At 40.7% G+C, this 26,860-nt stretch overlaps 3 protein-coding genes and 1 long non-coding RNA gene across 6 annotated transcripts; 3 read left to right on the top strand and 1 right to left on the bottom strand.

The window, feature by feature from the left end:
• The first annotated feature begins 1,296 nt into the window (after positions 1-1,296).
• Positions 1,297-5,521, top strand: LOC103704065 (probable anion transporter 2, chloroplastic). Its single transcript, XM_008787212.4, has 8 exons — positions 1,297-1,999; positions 3,120-3,346; positions 3,536-3,884; positions 4,153-4,197; positions 4,297-4,443; positions 4,656-4,793; positions 5,048-5,081; positions 5,194-5,521. The coding sequence occupies exons 1-8, from the start codon at positions 1,469-1,471 to the stop codon at positions 5,364-5,366; spliced, it is 1,644 nt and encodes a 547-aa protein (XP_008785434.2). The 5' UTR covers positions 1,297-1,468; the 3' UTR covers positions 5,367-5,521.
• A 3,407-nt stretch (positions 5,522-8,928) lies between these two features.
• Positions 8,929-19,932, top strand: LOC103704066 (alpha-glucan phosphorylase, H isozyme). Its single transcript, XM_008787214.4, has 16 exons — positions 8,929-9,116; positions 9,465-9,701; positions 9,879-10,058; positions 10,549-10,725; positions 10,822-10,907; positions 11,689-11,878; positions 12,455-12,547; positions 14,254-14,438; positions 14,539-14,656; positions 14,739-14,870; positions 15,087-15,305; positions 15,394-15,597; positions 16,126-16,284; positions 17,438-17,701; positions 17,931-18,121; positions 19,508-19,932. The coding sequence occupies exons 2-16, from the start codon at positions 9,492-9,494 to the stop codon at positions 19,632-19,634; spliced, it is 2,535 nt and encodes an 844-aa protein (XP_008785436.1). The 5' UTR covers positions 8,929-9,116; positions 9,465-9,491; the 3' UTR covers positions 19,635-19,932.
• Positions 19,933-20,716: 784 nt separating this feature from the next.
• On the bottom strand, positions 20,717-24,613 carry LOC103704068 (serine/arginine-rich splicing factor SR45a-like). Of its 3 annotated transcripts, XR_005511273.1 has the most exons (8): positions 24,462-24,613; positions 23,303-23,325; positions 23,090-23,176; positions 22,866-22,977; positions 22,277-22,426; positions 22,009-22,115; positions 21,805-21,868; positions 21,174-21,515 (listed from the first exon to the last, which is right to left on the bottom strand). XR_005511273.1 is itself a non-coding variant. In XM_039125110.1 (7 exons), exons 2-7 carry the CDS (start codon positions 23,323-23,325, stop codon positions 20,854-20,856), a joined length of 1,098 nt encoding a protein of 365 aa, XP_038981038.1. In that variant the 5' UTR covers positions 24,462-24,611; the 3' UTR covers positions 20,717-20,853. The 3 variants fall into 3 exon arrangements, 1 of the variants encoding a protein (XP_038981038.1); XM_039125110.1 differs by lacking the exon at positions 22,009-22,115 and having other exon boundaries at positions 20,717-21,515; positions 24,462-24,611; XR_005511272.1 differs by having other exon boundaries at positions 21,805-22,115.
• On the top strand, positions 21,304-21,755 carry LOC120110322. The gene is made up of 2 exons (XR_005511274.1): positions 21,304-21,395; positions 21,426-21,755. It is a non-coding gene; the product is annotated as an uncharacterized LOC120110322 (long non-coding RNA).
• Positions 24,614-26,860: the final 2,247 nt, after the last annotated feature.

The following is a 26,860-nucleotide window of genomic DNA, read 5'->3' as shown; positions in this document are numbered from 1 at the left end:
GCTCCAAAAAAAAGAAGGAAAGAGAGAAAAGCGCATGCATACAGACAGAAATTCCCATGGTTATATATATCACGCGACCACGGTACTTAACGCAGTGGGATTATTTGCAGGATCAATTATATGTTTTGGTCAAAAAGAGGATCGACTGTAGGTTGAGCACGCAAGTGAGTATGTGCTTCCGTGATACTCGCACGCGCTTCTCCCCAAAAGGACGCTGGTATTGGAGAAGTAGGTAAGAGATCAGGGAGCCGTCTCGTGCCGGTCGGATGCGTCTTTTTACCTTCGCTTGTGTGCCATCCAACCAACTACCCATGTATTGTATTGTGAAGGTAATGAACGGACTCGTGTTTTGGAGTTTGGACACGGTCGTCTTGATCATAGACCGCTTCTAAACTTCTGTACTGGGAAGTGCCGCTCGAACATTTTACGCACTGTCGCAGTTCTTGAATGGTATGGAAAAATAAAGCTGAAAGGGAGCGCTACCGCACGTCCTTGAACCCCGACATATGGCGCATTTGATAGCTGGTCAGAGTGCTATTTTAGCTTTCCGATGAAAGGGACCTACTGATTGGTAGAAGAAAAGAATTCTGAGCCCTTCCAGGCCGCCACCTTTTCTATTTGCAGCTTGCTAAGAGAATACTTTCCCTCCAGGAGAGGCTCTCCCGAGTCACATCTTCTCTTTCTTCATTGTTGCCTTGTTTCGAGAACTTAAAAGAAAAGAAAAACGATGCCTGCCATTTTTCTTATTCTCTCAGTCATTTTCCTAATAAAAAATAATATAAGATAAATAAATTACGAAATTAGTTTTATCAGATATTTATATGTATAATTTTTTAAGAAAAAATTCTATCATCTCATGTCGAAGAAAAGTGCAAAAGTAGAACAAGGCAGCGTCGAAAGAAGAATGACAGGTAGAAGCAAAAAATAAAAGTAAATGCAAGAAAGTACGAGGATAATGTAAATTTTTTTTCTTTCGATTTTTTCAATTGATAAATGTAGTTGAGAGTCTCTCGGTGGGAGAGCAGCCTGTTTTTGGGAGACGTTGAGGCCAGAAACAAAAATGCCTTGTCGCCGCCGCAGCCCGTACGTGCAGCGTTATTTAGGTCTACATGCGCGATGCACGTGGAAGCCCAGCCTTCCTCGAAGCTGAAATGATGTATTGTGCGATGAATCAGGGAGGGTTGTTTCGTGATGCAGTGGTAGGTAGGGATGGTTGGTGCATTGAATAAAACTTATTTTTAGGACGAAAATGCCCCTTGGGCCCCGTATTCACCTTCCCTCGTTCCTAAGTTCATCTCCTTTTTGACCCCTACGGGCCCGTGGCGACCTTCCCTTCCCTTGTTCCTAATTTCTTCACCTTGATCGACCAAACTCCCCACCAACAACCCAACCCTTCCGAGTCTTTGCCTCCATTCCATTTTGTTTCCCGAAATCTTGATCCTTGTTCTCGGAGCTCTATCTCGTCGTCATGGCGGTGGTTTCGCCTCCGCCTAGCAGATCTATACCTCTCTCTCGTTCTGCATCTCCAGCCACTTCCTCCCCCTGTTCTCCTTCTATATCAAGCTCCATGGTGTGTTCTTCCAAGAGCCGTCGTGGATCCAGGCTCCGGATCGTCTCCGGATTCGGAATCAAGCTACGTAGTAGCCCGGATCCGGAAGAAGGGGGGAATGCATCGCTGGAGTACTTAAGCCGCGGCCATGTTGTGGGTAGCGTCGGAGAGAAAGAAGACGAGAGATGGATTGGGGGGGATGGAGGAAGAAGGATGAGGAGAAAGAGGAGGGTGGCGGTGATGTGCAGCGCCGGCTTGGAGGGGATCGGGGGGAGGAGCAGAGAGCTGGCAAGGGAGGAAGGGTTCGTGATCCCGGAGAGAGCGAAGTTGGTCTCGCTGGTGGCGATGGCCATGTGCCTCTGCAACGCGGATCGGGTGGTGATGTCGGTGGCCATCGTCCCCCTCGCCTCCAGATACGGCTGGTCCAGCTCCGTCCTGGGGATCGTCCAGGTTATTACGCTCTTCCTCCTCTCCGCATTTCTCTGCTTCCATCTCGCTGCTAGCTAGTTCAACTCCATGCATTTCTTTTGCGTGTTGTATATTGATTAGTTCGACTCCAGATTGGGTTTCAATTTGGTTCGAACGATCGATCCAGCCACAGAGATCATATTCTCCGCATAAATTGATTTATTCTGCCCACTTGCTTTTTCTATAAATAATTCTTTATGTTTGCATATATAATTCTATAATCATAAATTAGATAAGAGGAGACGAAATTAAAGACCCAGACCCATTTCATGAACAAAATTCGTTCCGTGTCCAGAAATATAAAATAGGCAATATTTGCATCACTTCCACAATCATTATAGAAGAGAATGATTAAAAAAAAAGCCATATGCATGAGATATTGTTGGAATAACTCTTCTAGCATTTAATTTTATCCTTACTTTTTCCATCAAGAGCGGTTGTTGGGAAGATACGTCTGGGAAACATGTTTTTTACTTGCATGCACATGGATATCTACTCACATATATATCATATGAAAAAATTCATCACCGAGTAGGTAGATACCATCCACCAACCCGCTGCATTTGATGCCTTCTTGCAACGTCACCAACGCCATCGCAGTCCATTGGACCGGGCCCGCCAAACTACATCGTATTTTTTGTTTTGCGTCGCGGCCGTTGACCGCATCCAACGGCATGGAATGAGCCGCTCCTGCGATGGATGCACGGGAGAATTTAGAGATTTCTGTTCCTCATCTCATCGCGCTTGAAAATTCTCAAAATCTGCAGTGCCTCCTACCTACCTACTGTACCATGTAAAGGGCCCGTAGCGGAAGTAGTTTAAAACCGTGTCTTGATGACTTTGAGAGTGGCTACTCGATCGACATCAACGGTGGATCAAAGCATGCTGCAACAGGAACTTAACATAAAGCTGGATGTTGGTGTGATACATGGAGATGCATTAATTAATTATGGCTACAATTGCACGTAAAAAATAACTGCTGCATTTTTTAGCAAAACACGTAATTACAATGCAAAACAGACAATTAATAGATAAACAAGAATACAGAATCGTGACTTACTGCGCATTAGTTGGATGGTTGTAATATTTTGGAAGTTGGCAGTCATCATTTTTATGGGGATACCTGGTCTCATCCATCGTGGGAGGAGCTCTCGCGGACAGATACGGTGGGAAGCGAGTGCTGGCGTGTGGGGTGGCCCTCTGGTCCGTCGCCACCTTCCTCACTCCATGGGCTGCCGACCATTCCACCGCGATGCTTCTGGCGGTCCGTGCGCTCTTCGGCCTTGCAGAAGGCGTCGCCTTCCCTTCCATGAGCACGCTCTTATTCAGGTCAGCCTCCGTCCGCTTGTAGCCATTTTCAAGTTAAAAAAGAATGGGCCCAATATGGTCCATGTTAGACATGGGCATGGGCATGGGCCTCATCTTTGTGTCGTAAGTTGAGAAAACATCAGTTAAAGGGTTAGGAGAGATTGATCTTTTGATTCTGACATAATGTTCTCTCATGTGTGCATGATGCAGGTGGTTCCCAGGCCATGAACGAGCTACTGCTGTGGCTATTTCCATGGCTGGTTTTCATCTAGGGAACGTCATAAGCTTTCTCGTCTCTCCAATTATATTGTCGAGGGTCGGGGTGAATGGTTCTTTTGCTTTCTTCGCATCCCTTGGATTCATTTGGCTGTCCTCTTGGGTGTTCGGGATCACAAATGATCCTCGTGATAGTCCTCGCATCAGCCAGGCGGAGCTGCACCTAATTCGAGCTGGGAAGACTGACTCCAAAATGGAGGCCTGCACACTTCCATCCGTGCGGCACTTGCTATCCAGGACCCCGTCATGGGCCGTTATGCTTGCTAATGTTGCCAATAATTGGGTAAGCTCAGCTTCTACTGCTGCTGTAAAATAAGTCATGCAAGCTTGGTTCCTCTTCAGGCAACTGGTTTGATGTATAAGCCTAAACCCATCCATTAATTTTATGACTGCAAAAACTGCAAACGCGCGATCAAGGATGTCTCGCAGCCTGATATAAACCAGCCACTCATAGGAATTCATTATGAATTAGTTCGGTCAAGCTGAAAAAAGCATCTTTTTTCAATGTCAAAACCATGCTCTTTATAACATGGTATTTTACTACCTTGTAGGGCTACTTTGTGCTTCTCTCGTGGATGCCCGTGTACTTCAAGACTGTAAGTATTCCGAATTTGTTCGTGGTAATTTATGCTTTGCTTGGCATGCGCCTGATGATCTTCTATTCTTTTTTTCTTCATCAATTTTTCTGCCTTCAGGTTTATAATGTGAATTTGAAACAAGCCGCATGGTTTAGTGCTGTGCCCTGGGGAGTGATGGCCCTGTCTGGTTACATAGCAGGAGCTTCTTCAGACTTCCTGATCAAATCAAGTTGCTCCGTGACACAAGTTCGAAAGTTAATGCAGGTAATTCGCTTGTTTTCCAGCAGAGTTACTGTTTATCATACGAAATTAGCTTTTTCCTCTGTTCTTTAGGTATAATCATGACACTTACTTCTGCTCATAACAAGCGCATAAAGAATGGCCTTTTAAGAGCAAGATAATTATGATCAAGACAGCCAAGGAAAACAGTTTTCAACTGACGTATCTTTTGTTTTGTGGATGTGCTCTTGTTGCAGTCAATTGGTTTCATTGGGCCAGGGGTGTCGCTGTTGTGCTTAAAATATGCCCAAACACCTACGGCGGCTGCCGTTCTCATGACTATTGCCCTCAGCTTAAGTTCTTTCAGCCAAGCAGGCTACTTCCTCAACATACAGGTAACTTTCATGTCAAACTTATGCACGTCAAAATGGGGTGTTCTTTCAAATTAGAAGATCTCGTGACTGCTATTTTCTACATAATGCGAGCAAGTTGCCCGAGCATGGGTTGGGTTGTTTTCAACAAAATCTAGGCAAATAATGAAACCTCGGCTGAGGAATCAAGGAATATCTTTGATATATAAATCTGCCATTCTGTTGACATCTGATCTTTATCTGACATAAAAGCTTCTCCATTTGTCTGCTTTGATCAGGATATTGCTCCCAAATATGCAGGATTTCTTCATGGTACGTTCAAAAACCATGAATTCCAACGGTCATGTCTTTCAAATCAATCATAATCAGAAACAAGTTAGTTTGTATATATACTCTTTGATGCCTCCTCTACTCTTTCGAACAGGGATAACAAACTCGGCCGGCACACTTGCTGCTATAATCAGCACCATAGGGACCGGCTACTTCGTGCAGTGGTTGGGATCCTTCCAGGCCTTCCTCACACTGACGGCAGTCGTCTACTTCAGCACCACCGTCTTCTACAACCTTTATGCGACAGCAGAACAAGTTTTCTTCTAATTTTTTTAATGATTTCATTTTGCATCAGACAGATGTGTCTCTTCACTTCATCCCTCTGTTTGATAGGATGAGCAAAATCAATAAGTAGAGATATTCTGCCGCAATTTTTCAAATTCTACGTTATAGCAAAACCTGGCAGAGTAATATCATAAAAAGGATTTCAAGGATCAGATTCCGAGAGAAATCGGAATCAGACTGTCAAATTTTTAACAACAACCTAGGATAGCATTCCAGAGGATTTCTTAATTTATTGGAACTACAAGGCTTCAATCGAAACAAGGATGGGTATGACTGCCGATTCAATTCATGGCAGGTTGTTATGTGTGGCCTTTGGATGTTAACCAGAGATAAAAAGTGTCGTTTAGATATTACCAGGTTGGTATAGCAATGTGAAATCTTGTTTAGAGGATTGTGCCGGAGAGTTTTTTTTCTTTTTTTTTAATATATTATTGGTAGAAAGAGAGAAGAAAAGAAAGAGGGAATGAATTCAAAACAATAACTATACTAAAGGGCGACTCAAGGGAACACAACAAGAAAATCGATAATATGTACATGGTATCTGCAAAACTCCTTGAACACTCTAATTTGGAGCAAACAATTCCGAAATTTTTACCAACCAGGATGGGATATTGGAAAAAACACGGTTACCAAAAAATCATCGACTTTCTATTGCCCGTCCTTCGTCACCTCTGAGTCAATATAATTTCTTGAGAAATCTCGAGAATAAAACATCGGAATAACTGAAAGAAAGCAAATAAAGAAACCAGAAAAGTGAAGAAAGGAAGTGGAGGCTCAAACTCATGATCTCTTGCAGCACGATGCGAGTCTTTTAACTTTCTGGAACTAAATCATGATCTCTGCAAAATAACAGCAGTATCGTCCTGGGTTCCTTGTTGATTCACAATTCAGCAAACCCTCGTTCCTAAATCATCACCCGCCCTCTTCACATTAAATCTGAAGTCAATGAAACAACACACTGTTGATCTTTCCTGCGAAAGCAATCTAATTCTTCCTATTCCAGCCATTACCGTCGTCACTGAGGGAAAACATGCTGGGAATAATTTGGCTGTCCAAGTATGACCTGAATTAATCCAGGTTATGAATCATATAGTAAATTAATATTCTGCTTCAGGAGGATAGTCTTACATGTCATTGTTGTTTATCGAAGGGGGTTCCTAGTGTTCAAAAACACAAGCAGCAAAGGGCTTCTATCTACAAAATTGCCAATCATACTAGCTGGATCTTGCATGTCATATGTTCTTTGATGCGAGCTGCAATCTATGTTATTGTATGCTGCGCAGGATCAGATGACATCCTCAGATCCTCTTGGCTGATCAGTTGCGAAATAATAAGCTAATATTACTTCCATCTTTATATAATATAATATAATAAATTGAAAACTGCATTATATTTTATGAGTAATGACAAGAGCAATGCGATATTATGATCTTCATATGACACGATTGTAATAATCAAAACATAAACATGGTAGCTATCGTTTTATTTTGGGCGTTGTATTGGGATGTATGAAGTGCATGCGAAAAGAGGCACCTCAAAACTATCATAATAACCAATATAATGTCGCAGTAGTCGCTAATAGCTATAATTTTATTATTATTATTATTATTATTATTATTGCTAAGGTGGATGTACCATACAGACCGAGTGCAAATACAACAAAAAAATATCAAAAAATAATACTTCCCGGAGGGCACCAGGCAATTCTCTCTCCTCCAGCCAAATAGTATCTCGGGAGTGGTTGGCCATATATGAAGCCATCTAATCTCTTGCCCTACCAGTATACATGCTTCATATGGAAGGCCAACCCACCATGGGCCATAGCCGGAATATCTCTAAGCAGATAGTGAAAGTCGCCCACACCGCCCTCGCATTGCTAGATCCAGCCAATAATCGTCGTTTAGTTTCCCTCCAACATAACAGCACTGGCCTACAGAGTCCGCCAAACATACCTCAGGCCGACCTATACTGCCCTCAACTCAGCCCCTGGAGCTAAGGTATCGAAAATCTGGCAACCACCGACTACAACCACCCTGGAGTCTAGCCCTTTGATAATAAAGCCGGCCCCGCCCCTCATACCACCATTCAGCACGTATTCATCGAAATTGATCTTGAGAAAACTCAGAGGTAGGGGCTTTCAGGTTAAGAATACCGTACGAGATGCTTTACAAGTAGAAGCAGAGCTCTAAATGTCTCGAGCTATCAAAGGTCCGTCCAACAGATGTGACTGAGCAAACTCAGCCGCCTGAAGCCAGTCCTACTCGATAGCGACCCGCGGTGGGGGGTAGCCCTCACTAAAGGTCTAGACATTTATGGTCAACTAAATATGATAAGCCATATATGTAGCCTAAATAGCCACCTATCGGGTTTGTGAGGCAGAAGCCCTGTCGTTTGATAGCCTGCAATAAGGACGCCGAGCGATACCAAACCTATGGTGGAGTCGCAGCAAACTCCCAAATCCTCCTCGTATGCTGGCACTGGAACAGGGCGTGGTCCACCGACTCATCCACTAGCACTCGAGGCAATGGGGAGAATGGCCAGACCCCTCCTACCCAGCACAAGTCTCACCGGTAAGGCCACTCTCAGGTGCAGTCCGAAATCACCAGATCCATACGCAATTCCCCCTGGGTGCTGCTCACTAAAGAAAGTGCTGAAGATATCGTCCCCTAGGGCCCAAACTGCCCTCCTCATCTCGTTCCCAGATATTGCCCCGACCAAAGTTGCATTCTCCAATGGCCTCACCTCGGTGGTCAGCTGCGAGAAGTGGGTGACGCCCTCAACTCCCCCATCCTCCATCCACCGAGATCTGAAGAAGTCAGTCAGCTTTCGTCTGATCGAACTCTCCTCCTCTAGCTGATGTCCTGCCCCATCTTTCAAAAACCGTATTATACTTCTCTGCCTCCCGATCATAGTCGATCGGTGGAAGAAACGAGTACTCCTATCGCCCTTCTTTGTTCTCTGAATTCGAGACTTTTGTCTTCAGAAAACCTCTTGCAACCTCAACAAGGAGTGGTGCATGATGAAACATATATCAACCTCCAGCAACCCACCCAACTGGTCCTTCCTCCCGTGGAGCTCCACGGAGTCGTCCTATAATTTTCTTCGATGGGGGCTATAAAGAATGCGTGAGAAGGAAAAGTTGCCATGTGACCTCAGGACATTATACCCTCTTGCATGCTCGTTTTCAGTTGCTGCCACGTGATCTCGGTCGTCGCCGTGCAGCGGCATGCTTGCGCCCGTGTTTCCCCGATTTCTTTTTATATTTGTTGCTCGCTTTTCCAAAACCAAAATGTCGAAAATAACAAGAAGGAAAAATTTCCTACCGTCCACGTACACATCCATGCCAGTTCATCTTCCCGCACTTTGTTCCAGCTCCGATATTTTTTTGATATTTTTTTTGTCCCGTTCATTTGGTGTAGGCCCCAATCGAATCTCTCTCTTGCGTCCGCTTCTCCAGGGACCCGGCAGTCTTCCCGCTCCTTTCGGTTTCCTCTTGAAAATATCAAGAAAAAGGTGGTGCTGCTTACAGTGTCTGGCGATGGTTCGAGAATCTCCTGCCTTTCGCCACGTGACCGATCGTACATCTTGTGACGCTCTTCTTGGCATCCATCCCTTCCTTCTCGAGAGATTTAAAATCTTCTGCGAGCGTCAGTTCGAGAAGGAGAAGGGGATAGAAAGGAGTTTGGGGAACGCGTGTTTAGTTCCGTTGCCCCAGTTCAGTTCGATCTCTTTGTAAGTTTTTTTTTTTTCCTCTGATCGAAGCTGTGACGTTTTCCTTATCCGATTCATAGTTCTTCATCTTTTGAAATGGATTGTTAGTTTCAGGAACTGGTCAATTTGCCCCACAACTCGGAGGATTCTATTTTAGTAACTTTTTTTTATGATTCCGATTCTTGGCACACGAATTCTCACTTTTCTTGCCGCTCAATCCAGATTTCGCCCTTGCTTCGTTATGCTTTTACCCTTCTGAGAGCGAGCGAAATCAAGCATAGTATTTATCTAGAATAATTTCTTTCGTTAAATAGTTTATTTGTAGGATGTTAACCGCATCTATGCTCTCTTTTTTTTTTTTTATTTTAGTTTGCGGAATTTAAAGAGATATAATCCATGCCCACCACGAAGGAAACCCTAATTACTGCGACAAATGATGGCGCTAAAGTTCCAGCCGTCGCGCATCCTTTGGCAGAGGAATCGTCGGAAATTGCATCCAACATTGCCTACCATGCTCAGTACAGTCCTCATTTCTCCCCTCTCAAATTCGAGCCGGAGCAAGCTTATTATGCCGCAGCACAGAGCATCCGTGACATGCTGATTCAGGTTGAGTCTTTAGGGGGACATTTCCAGATGGGTTGCAGCAGCCATCTGTTTACCATCTCTTGTTTCGTACAGCAGCTTTGCTGGTTCCTTATCAGTGAATCTCCCTGAAAGCACGGTGTCTTCGCTCTCTTGATTTTTTTTTTTTTTTAATCCCCCTTCCATGGTTCTTACTTGCAGAGGTGGAATGAAACGTACCTTCATTTTCACAAAGTTGATCCCAAGCAGACATACTACCTGTCGATGGAGTATTTACAAGGTCGTGCGCTTGCTAATGCTATCGGGAACCTCGGCATACTAGATGCATATGCTGATGCTCTAAATAAACTGGGACATGAACTTGAAGAGATTGCGGAGCAGGTATTGAATCATTACTCTTCTTTTCTTCATAGAATCAGCACATTGGGACGGAAATCCTCCCACAGCCATTTATTTGTTGGCCGCACGTAATTAGAAGTTTAGAACTCTCATTTAATTGATGTAATCATTGTTGATAATTGATATTGCAATAATATTTGGAAGAAAAGAGATGATAATAAAACTAGGTTTCTTTAATTCCTAATTGAAGAGAGTCTTGTATTTCACAACGGACCTCGTTACAAAGAATACTTATGGTCAGCTGATTGCTCTATTCCATACCATTGCCGTTTGCTATCCAAGATTGCTCATTTACAGACAATTTGTAGCTCTACAGGGAGTATGGTAGCTATGGCTGCGCTGATTTTTTCATTTACAATCCTAATTGCATCCTATTGTGTGTATATTTGGTTATCATTGCCGTGATTGAAAGTTGGCATATAATGACTTGCAATTGTTATGAGGACAATAAACAGAACTTACATTTTTTTAGGAGAAAGATGCAGCTCTGGGGAATGGAGGCTTGGGTAGACTTGCATCATGCTTTCTAGATTCAATGGCAACACTAAATTTGCCTGCTTGGGGTTATGGTTTACGTTATAGATATGGCTTATTTAGGCAGCGGATATCCAAGGAGGGCCAAGAAGAAGTGGCAGAAGATTGGCTCGAGGTATCATCTGCACTGCAAGATCTTTGAAACATCAGTTTTTTTCTTTTTTTTCATTCTCTTCGCTAAGAGGTTTTGTTTGCTGATGTAAATCAACAGAAGTTCAGTCCATGGGAGGTTGTCAGGCATGACATCGTATATCCTGTTAGATTTTTTGGCCGTGTTGAGGTCTCTCCTACGGGATCGTAAGTGCAGATCTTTTGGCACATAGCACAATTACATTTGAGTGCAAGTCATATTAAATTTATTTGTCAGCGAAACCAATTTTTTTCATTCTCAAAGGTACTTTCAGTCAAGTGTTAAAGCAGCAAATGGGATAAGATTTCTTTCTAGCGTTTGTCTTGAATGATCGGTGCTGAGTAAAGTAGTGCAGAAAGTGAACATAATGATCCATCTGATGAGAAAGACAGCCAACTGTTTCAAGCACAAGGGGTTAATCTGGGAAAGGATGTCCAGTAGAAACAAGTTACATTTTATATTTATTTTTATGAGCAAAGAACAACTTGATCACTTCTTTCATGTGGGATGTGTTGCTGCACAAGTATATAGGCTATCCTCTTCAAGCAGTTAAAAGAAAAGAAAGAAAATCAGAGACTGTAGTGTGTTTGTTCTTGTTGCACTTGATACTTCATCACCTTGTTACCCACTAGTTTGTTTCTTTTAAATTTGATATCCCAGCCCAATCATTAGCTCTTCTGTCCATGTCACCAAATGTACACAAGATCATCTTGGACTCCTTTTAAGTTTGCACACCATGAATTTAATTTGTTATCTGCTATGCCCAAAATCATACATAGCTCTATTATAACTCTGCTTTAGTGATACAGAATTCAACTTTTTAGGCCGCAAAGTCAAACTTTTTGGAGAAATCGTCAGTTGTTTAATTCTTCATTTTAAATGCTCCAATCTATGCTGCTAAGAAAGCTGTATTCATTATTGATGTTTCTCTGTGCTGGCACTTGGCAGTCGAAAGTGGGTTGGAGGGGAGATTATTCAAGCATTGGCCTATGATGTGCCAATTCCAGGATACAAAACAAAGAATACTATAAATCTTCGCCTTTGGGATGCAAAAGCTAGCTGTGAAGATTTCAACTTATTTCAATTCAACAGTGGACAGTATGAATCTGCTGCTCAACTACACTCTAAAGCTCAGCAGGTAGGTTATGCAGCGATGCATATGATTCATGAACGTTGTCATATTAGCCTTATCCTATCTCGAGGTAAACCCAATTATGTATTATTTTCGACGTTTAAGAACTATGCAAATATTTACCCCTAGAGCTTTCCTGATTTAAATTATGTGGTTATTGTATTGGTTCAAAGGGGTATATGTTAAGTATTCTAAGTATTCTTTATTGTCTTTATTTGTTGTAGGGATGTGTTATCCTTTTTCTTTGCTTCTGTGTTGCATAATAACAAATTAAATAAGCTTTTGATAATTAAAATTTTCATAAGTGTGATTTTCATTGAGCAAATATATGTGAGAGCTAGGTATCCAGCAAAATCAAATGAACTGAAGGTCTCAAACTTTCGATCATTTTTACTGACTTCTTCTCACTAACTTTTCTTAAGACTTGACTGTGAACAGGTGGTTGCAGCAACATTGTAATAATATTTTTTTTATTTATTATTATTATTATTATTATTTATATATATATATATATATATATATATATATATATATATATATATAACTGTCTTACAAAAACCTGATATATTTGTTCCATTGTAGATATGTGCAGTTTTATACCCTGGTGATGCTACAGAAAATGGAAAGATTCTGCGACTGAAGCAACAGTTTTTCCTTTGCAGTGCATCCCTGCAGGTATGCTATAGGCTACAACTAGCTTTATAAACTCCATATTTCTTCTGTAAATTCCATTCCCTCTACTACTATTACACTGGCGCATTTATACACTAATTCTTTTTTGACTTATACAGGGATTAATTAAACATAAATATATTGAAAAAACGTGTACATCTCAATTGACTTTTTATAATACCTATTGAATCTTTCCTGTAAAGACGTATGAGTGAAGTAACAAAAAGTGACAGTCAATATCATCCCCTAAACTCTTTTTTCTGGTGGGAAGTGGGTTAAATGGCAATGTGTGAGTTCGCAACTTTGTGGCACGATGGAGGCACTGTCATTTAGGGGTTTGTTATGGCAGAAAGGAGTGGACCAAGTTTGGCCTTTTCACAGCGTTCATAATTTGTGTACAAGTAATAGCTATCTAAAGGTATACATGATGAGCAGAAGCATTTCATGGGAATAAACCAATGAGACATGTATATGTTGTGAAAGTTCCATTCTCCTAATGAAATTGTGGATGGGCTTATTCGATCTTTTCCATCGATAGATGCATGCATGAATATGTCTTTTTGTGTGGAGCATTATTATAACAGCCATTATGATTATGGTGTGAGGGCATTGTTCATCAAGTTGTTTGTTCTTTGTCATCTCTAACCATAAAAGCTTATCCCTATTATTCCAGCTTGGGTTTTTATATTCTTCTATGCATCCATGTTACTACTAGTTTGAAATACTTTCTGAACTTCTATTCATGTTATCTTAGATCTATCCTTTCTCTTTCTTGACTTTTCAACACAAATCTGAACCCCTCGTTCTACCACAGCCTCTAAAGTTTCTATATCATCAGGTAATTTGCTGCTTTTGCATAGGTAGTCTTTCAGAGTTTCTTCAGGCAATCTTTCCCAGAGATTTTTTACATCAACTGTTGATACTTCATATGATTGAGACTTGTAAATTGAATTTTCCCATACTTATTTTGGAGATTCAAAGATTGCTGGGGTTGGTGATGGATCATTTCTGACGACCACCTGTCAGATATTTGGAAAGCTGATTTTGAACCTAGCAGTGTTGGGGACTGTACTGGGTTGAGATCTGGTCACATCACTAAAGCTAACATGGAATTGCCTGTAATATTGGACTACTTTGTGATGTTTCTCAAGCTTACAGTAAAATGTAGGAGAAAATTCAGTATAGAAAGTGAGACTCTCCAGATGGCTGTAAAGCATGTGAATGGTGGAGCTTCACATGGTTTCTCAAAGTAATAGAAGCTTTTACAATGGTCTTATTTCATTTTATCATCAGTTGTTTCCAAACACTCCCATCATATTTTCACTAGATATTTACCTTTGTGTACTATGTTTCTTTCTTTTTTTCTTCTTTTAAAGAATGAAAACCATTTTACTGATCATTGGAAAGAACGTGTTTAACTTTCCCCATTTTTCAGTTTATCTGCCAATAAAACCAAGTTGATACATAGTGTCGTTGGGGTACAATACATTCTACAGAATATATGATCTAAAGTGCTTGCTTGTGATTATGTAGAACACCAATTCCACCTTATAAAATCCAGAGTCGTATAATTGATAATAATATTCGGCTCACTATTTCAGGAATATTTGAGCTTAAGCTGTTATGGAGATTTTAGTTGTATCTAAATTAGTGGTGTGACTCTGATACTACTGATAGAACATTGCATAATTGAACAAAACAATTTGCAGGATATTGTTGTGAGATTTAAGGAAAGGAGAGCTGGGAAAACAGCATTACAGTGGTCTGAGTTTCCTAACAAAGTTGCTGTTCAACTGAATGATACACACCCAACACTTGCAATACCAGAGCTGATGCGATTACTGATGGATGATGAGGGACTTGGTTGGGATGAAGCTTGGAATGTGACAACAAGGTGCATCCACTGGTTTCTATGATTGCTTTTTTCACTGACATACACTCTTTTGTTGTTGTTGAATACTGGTAACTAATGAGAAATCAAAGCTTTTATACAGGACTGTTGCTTATACCAATCACACAGTTCTTCCTGAAGCACTAGAGAAATGGCCACAAGCTATAATGGCAAAACTTCTTCCCCGTCACATGGAGATTATAGAAGAAATTGATAAGCGAGTATGCCCCTTAACCATTCATTGCCTTCTATATGCACCGTACAGTGACTCCTCAGTAATCAGCTTACAATATCTGTTTGCAGTTTATGGCAATGATACATTCCAGCCGAACTGACATGGAGAGTAAACTCCCATCCATGCGGATTCTGGATAGCTCCAATCCCGAAAAGCCTGTAGTGCGCATGGCAAATTTATGTGTAGTGTCTTCTCACATGGTAAGGCAGTTCCTTTGGTAATGAAGGAATCAGAGTCTTGACTGTTATTCAAGTTCCATGGTTTGACGATGAGATTGCATACAGATATTTCTCAGCAAATTCATATGTGCATTTTTTTTGTTCAATACCTCATACTGATATTCCTAATGCGATCAACTTCTCTTTTTGAGCCAAAGAGCGTATTGATGTAAGGAAGCTTGACGGAAATAATTGCAGGTGAATGGAGTGGCCCAGTTGCACAGTGACATATTGAAGTCAGAGTTATTCAAGGACTTTGTCTCCATATGGCCTGCCAAATTTCAGAACAAAACAAATGGCATCACACCTCGACGGTGGCTCCGTTTTTGCAGCCCTGAGCTGAGTAACATAATCACGAAATGGCTAAAAACAGATAGATGGATCACTAATCTTGACCTCCTCTCTGGGCTTCGTAAAGTATGTCTTATATGTTGCCGATTTTTTTTCTACAGATTGCCTTGTGCCTGTTAATGTGCTTTTCACATAGTAATTTTATGTCCATCAGTTTGCTGACAATGAGGAGTTACATTCGGAGTGGGATTCGGCCAAGATGGCTAACAAATGTCGCCTGGCACAGTATGTATTGCACGTGACAGGCATTGCTATCGACCCTAATAGCCTCTTTGACATTCAAGTTAAGCGAATTCATGAATACAAGAGACAGCTGCTGAACATCTTGGGAGCAGTGTATAGATACAAGAAACTAAGGGTACAGAAGACTTCTACGTTCTAACTGTTTGAAATTTACATCAGCGTCATTCTTTGCTTTCATGGTATTGGCAGTGTTTCTCAGCATCTGTCTTGCATGCACAGAATCCATCCACTTTAATTTCACTTCCAGCGCATAGGTTCACTTAGCTGTTGTAATATACTTTTGAAATGTTCAGTATCAACAGAACTTACTTTCAATCATAGAAATATTTATATCTGTATTCTCTTGGATAAGTGCATGGCCATATCTCAGCGAGCTGAATTTCGATCATATTATTTCTCACTGATGCCTGATAAACTGAAACTCCAGCTAAAAATTTGATGTAATAAAGAGATTTTCCTAGTTGATTTAGTTGGCTGATGGCCTGATTGGCTCTTTCTTAACTTCATATTGAAGTGATAGAATTAGACTTTAATTCAAAAGAACTTATCTGAAAATTATACTTTCAATACTAAATTATATCATCATGGCTCGCTTATGTTTAACTCTGTAACTAAATTTGACTGTTGGAACTGATATTTGTAGGAAATGAGCACTGAAGAGAGGAAGAAAATGACACCACGTACCATCATGCTAGGAGGAAAAGCATTTGCAACATATACCAATGCTAAAAGAATAGTGAAGTTGGTTAATGATGTTGGTTCGGTAGTCAACAATGATCCTGAAATCAACAATTATTTGAAGGTATGATGATTTAAGTTTCCTATGGAGGCAACATCATTTCTTTTGCATGTGTTTTTTATTAATAAAATATTTAATTCAAAATTTTGAGATTTTGGAATTCCACATTGGATATTTATCTAAACATAAATCTACTTAAATATAAAACCTTATCTTAGACTCCCAAATAACTTGGTTTTCTAATTAAATAAGATTTAGTTTTTTATCTTTATTTCTCTCTCCTCTCTTAAAATTCTACATAAGATTTAGTTTTTTATCTTTATTTCTCTCTCCTTTCTTAAAATTCTACATACACATCTCTAATTGTTTCTCACGCGTTATCTTAAAAAGAAGCGTAAAGATGCTTTCTCTTCTCACAAGACATCCCAAATGGATGCTTCGCAAACGGACTCTTTGGAAGACTTTCGTAAATGAAGAGATACATTCTCACGAAAAAATGCATATGATATGATGATGATCCCAAGGGACACAACCCTTGATGAATGGATGAATTATGTGAAGGGATGTATTCAACGAAAAGATGCCTAAGCATCTAATAAGTGCCTTGTCATTTCTAAATAAGTTACTACCATATTCCTTCTTCCTTCTATTTCATTCTTTTCATATTTATGCTTGTCTCGCTGAGCCTTTTACAAAACTGCAGCAGAAAAACTGGGGAAATTCCCCAATCAATTTTCATCCTCTTTGGTACTCTGAAGCTCTTTGCTTTCAGGATTTAGTATAACATCAAAAATTGTATCCAACAGTTATTCACAGCTATAAAATTCAGACGGTGTTTTTTTCTTTACGCACTTGTCGCAGCTTACACTTAAACCATTATTACTGAATTATGTTTTTCTTGTTCTTTGTGAGTATATGTTGCTGAACTTTGTACTAATTCTGCTGGTGAAGGAAAATAGAACTTTTGTCTGTATCTATCTTAAATAATTACTAATACCCCAGCTGCTCCTGTAGCGATAAACTTTTGTGAACCATCATTTGTGGATGTAGTTTTTTTTTTTTGTTGTTGGGGGGGGTTGGGTGGGTGGGGGGGTTCAGGGGAAGAAAAGATTACAACTCTGGCTATGTATCAGGAAATCTACTTTTATACTGATCTTAGCTTGTGAAACATATTGCTCTATTCGACAGTCTAAAATTTAAATGTTTTGGTCTTCAGGTTGTCTTCATTCCAAATTACAATGTATCTGTGGCTGAAATGCTTATTCCTGGTAGTGAGCTCTCTCAGCACATCAGCACAGCAGGCATGGAAGCTAGTGGGACGAGCAATATGAAATTTTCTCTAAATGGTTGTTTGATAATTGGGACATTAGATGGTGCAAATGTCGAAATAAGGGAAGAGATAGGGGAGGAGAATTTCTTCCTTTTTGGTGCCAAAGCAGATGAAGTCCCACGGCTGCGCAAGGAGAGAGAAGCTGGACTGGTAATGGTTGTTAAGTGTTAAAAGAATCAACTGCTTAAGCAAATACCTTTCCATCTACCTCGTATGAAAATTTTAAGAAAAAAGCAGTGCCATTTGTTGTCATGATTATATTAACACTTTGCTGTCCTATAATTTTGGGGCTCAACAGTTTTACTGACAAAATTTCAGGGTCATGTCATAAGCTAGATGCACTTTTGCTGGTCTGTTATAGTAACACTTTTGCTTGCAGTTCAAACCAGATCCACGATTTGAAGAAGCCAAAAAACTTATCAGGAGCGGTGCATTTGGTAGCTACAACTACAATCCTCTTCTGGATTCATTGGAAGGAAACTCTGGCTATGGACGTGGTGATTACTTTCTAGTTGGTCACGACTTCCCAAGCTATATTGATGCACAGTCCAAGGTGGATGAAGCATACAAGTAAGTTAATGGACACCTAATTTTTATTTTATTTTATTTTAGTTTGGCTGATGTGATTCGCCATTTCAATATGATGCTTCAATCCATTTATTTGCCAAATATCGAGTCTTTTTGACATGCATAGTATCTTATCTCCAACTGATATAACATGAGAAATGCATCAATGATAAAACTTACCTTCATATAATGCGTTATAATATGATCTGAGAAAAACACAAGCTCAGACAAGGTGAATGAAGAATAAATAGTAAAGATGAAAAGCATGGGACATTGTCATTGTATATCTAAGAAGTAGGTATGCCTGATATAGTAGTGGTGATGCATTTCAGTTATAAGGAGATATAGAGAACTAAAAAGTAGGTATTCCAATATTTCAGTAACTGAAATGGAGAAGAGAACTGAATGATGCAGAAGATTTATAAGGAGAAATAGATTCAATTTCAGTTAAAATAAGAAAGGAATAACTTTGGTAGAGGCACCATGCCAAATAACCAATTTTTACTAAACTCTCAACATTTTCTTTGTGCTTTATTGTTGTAGTTGGTTACTTTTTTGAGTTATGCTCAATGAGACGGGTATCTTTTTTCCCCTAGGCCTGATGTGTTAACTTCTGCCAACTAAGCAGCAAATTGTGGAAAAAAAATGTGCCTTCCCTTCTACACCATGCTGATATGTCTCAGGAACGCCTCTTGCATACCTGCTGAACTTATAAGTCTTTACCATATCAATTGTGATCATCCTTTTTCCTCGCATCTGTAGTTTTGTCACTCACCATAACCTTTGGAAAAGCTTTGTTCCTCAGTACTAAGCAAATTGACTCATAATATATTACCATATGGTTTCTTCAAGTTCTAAACATTTTGAACAAACTCTTCATCTATCTCAATTCAAATATCTATGCAAAAATAGGTCGACCAATGGTCATACAGACCATAGTCTTTTGTACTTCATGTTATGTGACTCATAACTTCAATGCAGGCAAATCAATTTGTATCCATGACTTATAGATCCCTATTTTTTTCGTGTTAGTTTATGCAAAATCCATTGTAACTATATGAGAGAATTTCGCTACACATCTTATTATCATGGTATTACAAATCCATGACATAATTCATGGTATTAGGAGTTCCAAATGTTTGCAAGACTTCATCTGTAAAACAGGTTTAAGTACGCCATACAGTAATTTGTCGTAAATTCCATGTCATTGTTTTGGCCAGTATCAAGTACATCGTTTGTTTATTTTGAAAAGTGGTTCTTTCATAATAAATTTATAGAAAACATTGCTTGCCAATTTAATGAAATCAAAAGATACCTAAGTATTCTTCAATCTGTAGAGTTCATCTCCCTCTCTCACATAAAGTATGCTCTTACTATTGTCTGTTGCAGGGATCGGAGAAGATGGCTGAAGATGTCTATCCTGAGCACTGCAGGCAGCGGAAAATTCAGCAGTGATCGAACCATTTCCCAGTATGCAAAGGAAATATGGGACATAAAGGGCTGCCCTGTGCCATAGCTCTAAAAAGAAGGCCTAGCAAGGCAAAATTCCACCCGTATTGGATATATATAATGCGTGAATAACTACAGCCACAAAAAGGCAATATAATGTTGTCCTTTCGTTCTACTGCTTTACGGAGTTAGCACGAGTGGAATAATAAAACAGTTGGTGAGATATCCTACCCTACATGTTCTTTGTTGTATGCTGTGTCAAGAGAGATTTACATTAACTGAATTCTGGTGGCCACAGCTAGGTCACGTCATATTTTCACAAGCGGAATTAAAATTGGCATATCGGTCAGATATCCTATCCTACATGTTCTATTTGTAGAACTGCTGTGTCATAGACATCATGTTACATTAGCCAAATTCTGGTGGACATAGCTGGGGCACATGCTTTCGTTTTGCAAGAATGAGATCAGAAACTTCCGGTATCGTGGAGGATAAAAATACAAGGTATGCTTCGTATATCTAAACCTAGGAGACCGCACAAAAATCAAGCAATACTGATGCCGTTAAAAGGAATTTCCTTCATTTCTTCTCCAGCTCACCCTTTTTGCCCGGCGTTTGATTAATGCAATGCAACCTAAACCGATTAATCAGCCTGAAGTTCCAATTGAGGAAAACAAGACTCTTGTACTTCAGCAGGTAGGTTGAGGGATATGCGGCCATCTCTTGACCTACGAGATGCGGTCAAGAAACAAGGACCACCATCTTCCACCTCTCTTCAGGCATGAGAAAGACCACTTTTTTGGTACAATCTAACCTACTCGAACGATAGATCAGTTCATCTACAGCCCCTCCACTGATAAGACATCACACCAAACGATTCTATGAATTTCTCCCAAACCAAGTTGGCTCTGTGCAGCCTAATGAAAGTTCAAAGCCCCGAGAACAAACAGCAAAATAAGAACAGCTGGCAAGCAGCAACATAGGCTACCTCTCCGCATCACAGAAGCATCATTACCGCAAAGCCGACGGGGCACTAGCGGACTAAAACCCAAGCCTCCCCAACCACCAGCAGTGCACCACCACTGGTCCTTTCACCTGCAGATGATTCGCATACTGGCTTGCACTGAGTCGCACACATCGACATACTCGTTAAACAAAAAAACTGCGGGAGAACAGACAAAGCTAGATGAACATAAGCATAACAGTATGTTACATTCTACCATCGTCCACACAATCCAGATGACTTAACCAACAAGTATCTAGCACAGAATGGTTTGTCTTTAAGGTCAAGGCGACCTTGCAGGAGAACTTGAAACAGACCTAGAGTAGCTCATGCCGCGACTATGGGAATAACTTTCTCGAGAATATCTCCTGCTTTTCCTGGGTGAAATGCTGCATGAAGGACTTCTCTTTGTCTTACGGCCAATGGGAGAGTATCCGGGCGAATAGCTTCTCCTCGACCTCCGAACCCTCGGAGAGTAGCTACGAGAATAGCTCCTCCTCGACCTCCGATCCCTCGGAGAGTAGCTGCGAGAATAGCTCCTCCTCGATCTCTTCCTCGGTGAAACACTGCCCGAGTAGCCCCTCCTTGAGCCTCTCCTTACTCTTGGGGAAACACTTCGTGAACGTGACACATAGCGGTGGGCACGCCTGCGATAGCGAGGCGAAACAGAGCGCTCCGAAGAGTACGACCTTGAATCACGAGAGTATGATCGGTGCCCCCGCCTCCTTATAGGTGATCGGCCGTAACGACCGTATGGAGATTTAGAACGCGAATGGGACCTGTACCGCCTGTGGTAGGGAGAGTAGGATCGCCGACTGTAGTACGGTGGAGAGTAGGATCGCCGCCCGTAGTAAGGAGAATAAGACCGGTCCCTCTCAGAGGAGTAGCTGCGAGACCTGTATCGACCCCTGTGGTATGGCGAGTAGCTTGGAGACCGGCGTCGCACTGAAAAAGCAACACAACCTAAGTACAATAGAAAAACAACGAGAAAGGACATGCACTCTCACAGGAGCAGCATCTGACATTTGTTTTTCAGTTATTAAAAAATAAAAAAAAAATTGCATCAATAAAACGTTGATTCAACAATTGGAGTGTCGTGGCCTCCACAACGCTGATGCTGATTTCGAACGTGACTTACAAAGAAGGTGACTTGCAAAATAATTTACATGGTACAGAAGAAAAAAAGTATTAATGATAGGATTAATGACTAAGGTGGTGGGATGAAGAAGCTTACCATGAACTGTTCTCACACCAAGATATCTGCCTGGAGTTGGAGTTCGCCCACGTCGCCTCCTAGCCTGGACAGATATGAAGAATCAATCGAAGAGAAGAAATGCACACCAGCTGTAAAGCCAATGATAGTAGGGGAAAAACGAAAGCAAGAGAAAAATATGCATAGCGAAGTAATCTAAAAGAACAGTAATGCAGGGCATACAACCCATTGGTTAAATAGTCGGATGTTTGCTTGTGGTAGTTTGATTTGATTGTGTTAAGGTTGTAGTAAGGCTTTTGAACTTTGATGAAGAGCTGCTACTCACAGCTACCCTGCTGCCAAAAAACACTTCAGGCGAACAACATATCTCTCAAACCCCCAGAAGTATCAGCTAAAAGTATCAATAAATCCATTGCAGATACAACTTAACAAACAACAGACAAAAAACAAAGCGAGCCTAGGACTGCAGCACAACATCTGACAGCAATTTTACCTTTTCAACAGTAATGACCCGACCTTCCAACACCGACCGGTCAAGATACTTGATGCAGCGATTTGCTTCCTCAACAGTGTCCATTGTCACAAATCCAAAGCCGCGAGACTCCCTTGTCCAAGGGTCAACCACAAGGTGGACGTCGATCACCTGCAAAAATACAACAGATCATCAAAGAATGAAAAATTGAGGACATTTTAATTTTACCTTAAAGACATAACCAACTAGTGAAGTTCTCACTAAGTTCTCAATGAAATACTAGGTTCCCATCATCTGTTTCTGCATGATACAAAATTATTCAGCAATTTTTACCAGCAAATAATTTCCTAAAAAATACAGCATATAACAAGATAGAGTACACCACTAAATTGCGTTAACAGATACAAAGGCAACAACACTGCAGTTCAATATCGCAAACAATAGAGAAAAGGACTACTATATCCTTAAAGCACTGCAATTCCAACATTTCGATATATTAGTTCCTCTCTGAATCATAAAGAAACAAATAAATGCAGAAATATCTTTACATCATGCATGCCGGTTGTCAACAAGTGCTTGAAAATAGAACCATAAGTAACCTTGCACCTACCTTTCCTTCACTCGCAAAATGCTTCTCAAGATCATTCTTTGTCAACCGAGAAGATAAACCAGTCACGTACAAGTTATTCCCAGGATTCTCTACATCACTTAATTCCCCACTCCTACAGAAATCAAAGTGACAACAAATGTCAATAAAACCACAACCATCTTGATCAAAATCGAATTCATCATACAATCTGCCTTCCTGAGGCAAAAGGGGGATGGCAACGACACCTTGACCGACTCCTCGACCTTGAGGAGGACCTCGAAACAGATCTGCTGTACCCATATGGTGAACGAGAATGAGAGCGGTAGTCATATCTGTATTTTAAAAAATAAACCTTTAAATAAAAGGAAGAAAAATCCATGAAACATGACCAAACAGCAAGTTCAAACATCTCAAGATATCATTGAGAAAAAGTATATCAAAGAGAATGAAAAACTGACCTTGATCTCCTTGAGTAAGACATCTGAAACAACAAAGTAAATGCTGTCACTAAGACAACTGTACAAAAATTGGTAAGCTTATATATATATATATATATATATATATATATATATATATATATTTTGATATGTATGTATGTATGTATGTATGTGTGTATGTATGTATGTATGTATGGTATCCTTCGAAAATACCAACGATACGGGACTACAGGACCCGAAGCACGAGTGGGACTCTACCAAAAAGAAAAGGTAAAACAATATTTAATCAATTCTTCAGTATGAATTTTGATGTCGATAGCTTGCACTAGTTTAGAGGGCATTTAGTTGACAACTCCATATCAAAATTGAAATGTCAGGGCAAAACTAATATATTGTTGCGAAAGAAACATACATACATACATACATCCATACGTGCTGTATCTATAAGATCTAATGGAACTGACAATCCTTCAAATAGACAACAGAAGAACCAGCCTAACATCAAAACTGCTATTAGAACGCGATCTTTGCTGGATGCAATTAAAGCAAAAGAGTGATGTGCAAATGAAACACCACTATGATCACATCCAATATGGTGCCTTTGAAGAACTTATACACATCTTGCCAGCAAAATGAAGGATTTTATTGGAGAGTACAGCCGAGTGATCAAGACAATTATACAGATCGATGGCATTAATTCTAACCAGCAAATCCTAGGGTTTCCTCTTCCTCTTCTCTAATCCACCTCTAACCATCCAAAAGAAAAAGAAAAAGATCGATTGATTCAACGAAAATCTAAAGAACAGACAATCAAGAACCAGAAGCTATTAACCTCGCCAGAATCATCGCCCCCCCCCCCCCCCCCCCCCACAAAAAAAACACAACCAAAAAAAAAAAAAAAGAAACACAAAAAGAAAATAATTGCCACCTTGAAAAACTGTCGCTATATTAAAATAATAATAATAAAAAACGATCTTGGACTCGTACAAATAGAAATATGTAGACATGAAATATAAAAGAAAGTACGAGATCAAATCGAATTAGTTGAAAAAATAATAAAAATCAAAGCAAATAATTCCCAAGGGTTACGAGACAGCCGCATGAGCTTCTAATTAACGGCATAAGAAACCCTAGAAATGTAAAGATGGAGAGGAGAAAAAGAGGGAGATCGAAAGCCTACCGTGGCGATAGCCAAGAACACAGAGGATCGCACGCCCTCGCTCCCGCTTTTCCTCTACGCCCAAGTTCCTTCCTCTCGTGCAGGTTAAAACGTTGAAGGTTCGGGAGGAGGTCGGTTTATAACGGGACGACGGGAAGCTTCTGGAGAGGCGGACGTGAATGGGTACTTAAATCCAGTGAAATCCATCGAGGCGGTCCACGGAGCTTGGACAAGTGGCACGGCATCGTGAAATTTCCGCAGCCCGGCGGTCCACGGAGCTTGGACAAGTGGCACGGCATCGTGAAACTTCCACAGCCCGGCGGTCCACGGAGCTTGGACAGGTGGCACGGCATCATCAAACTTCCACAGCTTGACGGACACGTGCTGGCGATCAGCGGAGGAAGCCGATTCTTTGATAAGCAACGATTGGTGCACAAGAATCCACGCCCTCCAATGACAGCGCCATATTGAGTAGGCGCCATATTTCACGCATCCGTGAATGGGCGTATATCTGGGTGGACGCGAGTTGGGTATTCCTTTATCCATGTTTCGACCCCCTGGCCGGCCCAACGAGCCCAGTCCGAGAAGAATTGTGTAAAGCCTACGCAACCTTCTTTTTCTCTGATGAACAAACTGCATACAGAGGAAATACATGCAAATTAAAAGAAAAGTTAGATATGCCTGTAGAGTGACTTCGATAGTGGTATATTGGCAGATATAGAGTATCTATAAGAGTGAGCTTTCTGATAATCAGCCTACCCTCCGGCCTAACCACGATTGAGGCGGAGCTTCGAGCTATCTGAGAGGGTATCTCTTATACGAAAAGTATACTTAGTACAGATAGTGTATGCCTCGAGGAAAACTCCTCCACGGTGATCGATTGAATACAGAGAGTGAATCGGTAGAGGGATAGTCATTCATTGCTTTGTGAGACCTGCAAATTGATCAGAGAGTTGGGCTCATTTCAGACAGCACATGTGTATCGGAAGCCAAATAAAGCTGTAGACTGATTACCTTTTTTTTGTTATTTGGCACTTTGGAGAGTTCATCTGCAGACATACCTTCTCCTATGTATCAGTTTTTTTCTCTTGATTTGGTCGAGGAGCTGTATGAGTTGTCGTTTCTAACCAAAAATAAAAAAAATAAAAGGGTCAGGTGGTCAGCGCTGGATGTCCTTCGTGCGGTGCAAGATTCCGAAACAGCTTGCCACCTATTCATCGAATGGCCAGGAAGTATCTAGCATTCTACCTTAGGCTAAAAGGATGCCTCCAAGACTTCAGACCCCCTGTGCAACCTGGAAGAGGAAGAATATATATTACTGATAATTACACTTTACCGGTATATTTGGCATTAAAAAAAACTCCTACATCTTTTTTTTAAAAAAAATTGTCCACACATGTGGTGTTATGCAATTCTTTCGTACCTGCAAATAGAAAAATCTATGCAAGAGAAATTGATATATAGCCATAAAAGTTAATATCCACCCTCTATCCTGCTATCCACGGATGCTCGCCCCTCGATAAATCTTGAAACTTACACTCCTCATTGTTCGCTATTTGTAAATAAATTTTAAAAAATATATTTGGGGAAGTGCCTTATTTCCTCCTTTAAGGAAAAAAAAGCAACTTCCCAACACCCTCATCTCTCTCTCTCTCTCTCAATATCTCTCAACTACTTCCTCCACCCTCTCTCTCTCTCATTCTCTCCCATGAACTCTCCATCTCTCCGTGGAAATGGGAAGTTTTTCCAACAAAAAGACCATGTTTGCATCTAAAGTCACGGAAAAAAGGATCCCGATGGTTTTTAAGTCTAAACAAACTACCAGCTTTGTTGATATCACTGCATCTTCAGAGCACTAGGGTAATCAGGGCCCAAATAGCCCTTCCTCTCCAAGTCCGCCAGATGGATACTCCTTAAGTTGCAATGAGGATCAACTTTGATGGAGCGGTTGTTCGGCACAAGGTTGGGACTTTGAAGGAAAAGTACTTTATATATCATCCAAATTTGTTCGATCATGTATTGTTCCTCTAGCTGAGCTTACAACTTCATGGGAGGGTATTGAGAATTTGAGATGGCAACTACTTTATTTTCTCCCTCTAGAATCTTTGCTGAGGTGATTCCATTGGCATTTGGGAGCCATATGATAAATTTTGTTGACCCAATTCTCAAAGACATTTGGCATATAGGGCTCGTTTGGTTCGCAGGAAAAGAAGGGGGGAAAGTGTGGTCAACGGGAAAGTAATGAGATGCCTCTTGTTTGGTTGGAGTTTTCAAAGAAGAGAGAAGGGAAAGTTATATTCCCATGGGAATGTGATTCCCACATTTCATGGGAAAGTCTTTCCCATGTTTCTCATGGGAAAGACTTTCCCATGAGGCGGGAATCACTCCATTTTTACTTTTTTCCAAAAAGTCCCTTCAGC

This window comes from Phoenix dactylifera, chromosome 3 (assembly GCF_009389715.1).
Source record: "Phoenix dactylifera cultivar Barhee BC4 chromosome 3, palm_55x_up_171113_PBpolish2nd_filt_p, whole genome shotgun sequence".
Classification (NCBI taxonomy): Eukaryota; Viridiplantae; Streptophyta; class Magnoliopsida; order Arecales; family Arecaceae; genus Phoenix; species Phoenix dactylifera.
Note: the sequence above shows the minus strand (reverse complement) of the source record. Positions and strands in the feature narration are given on the sequence as shown.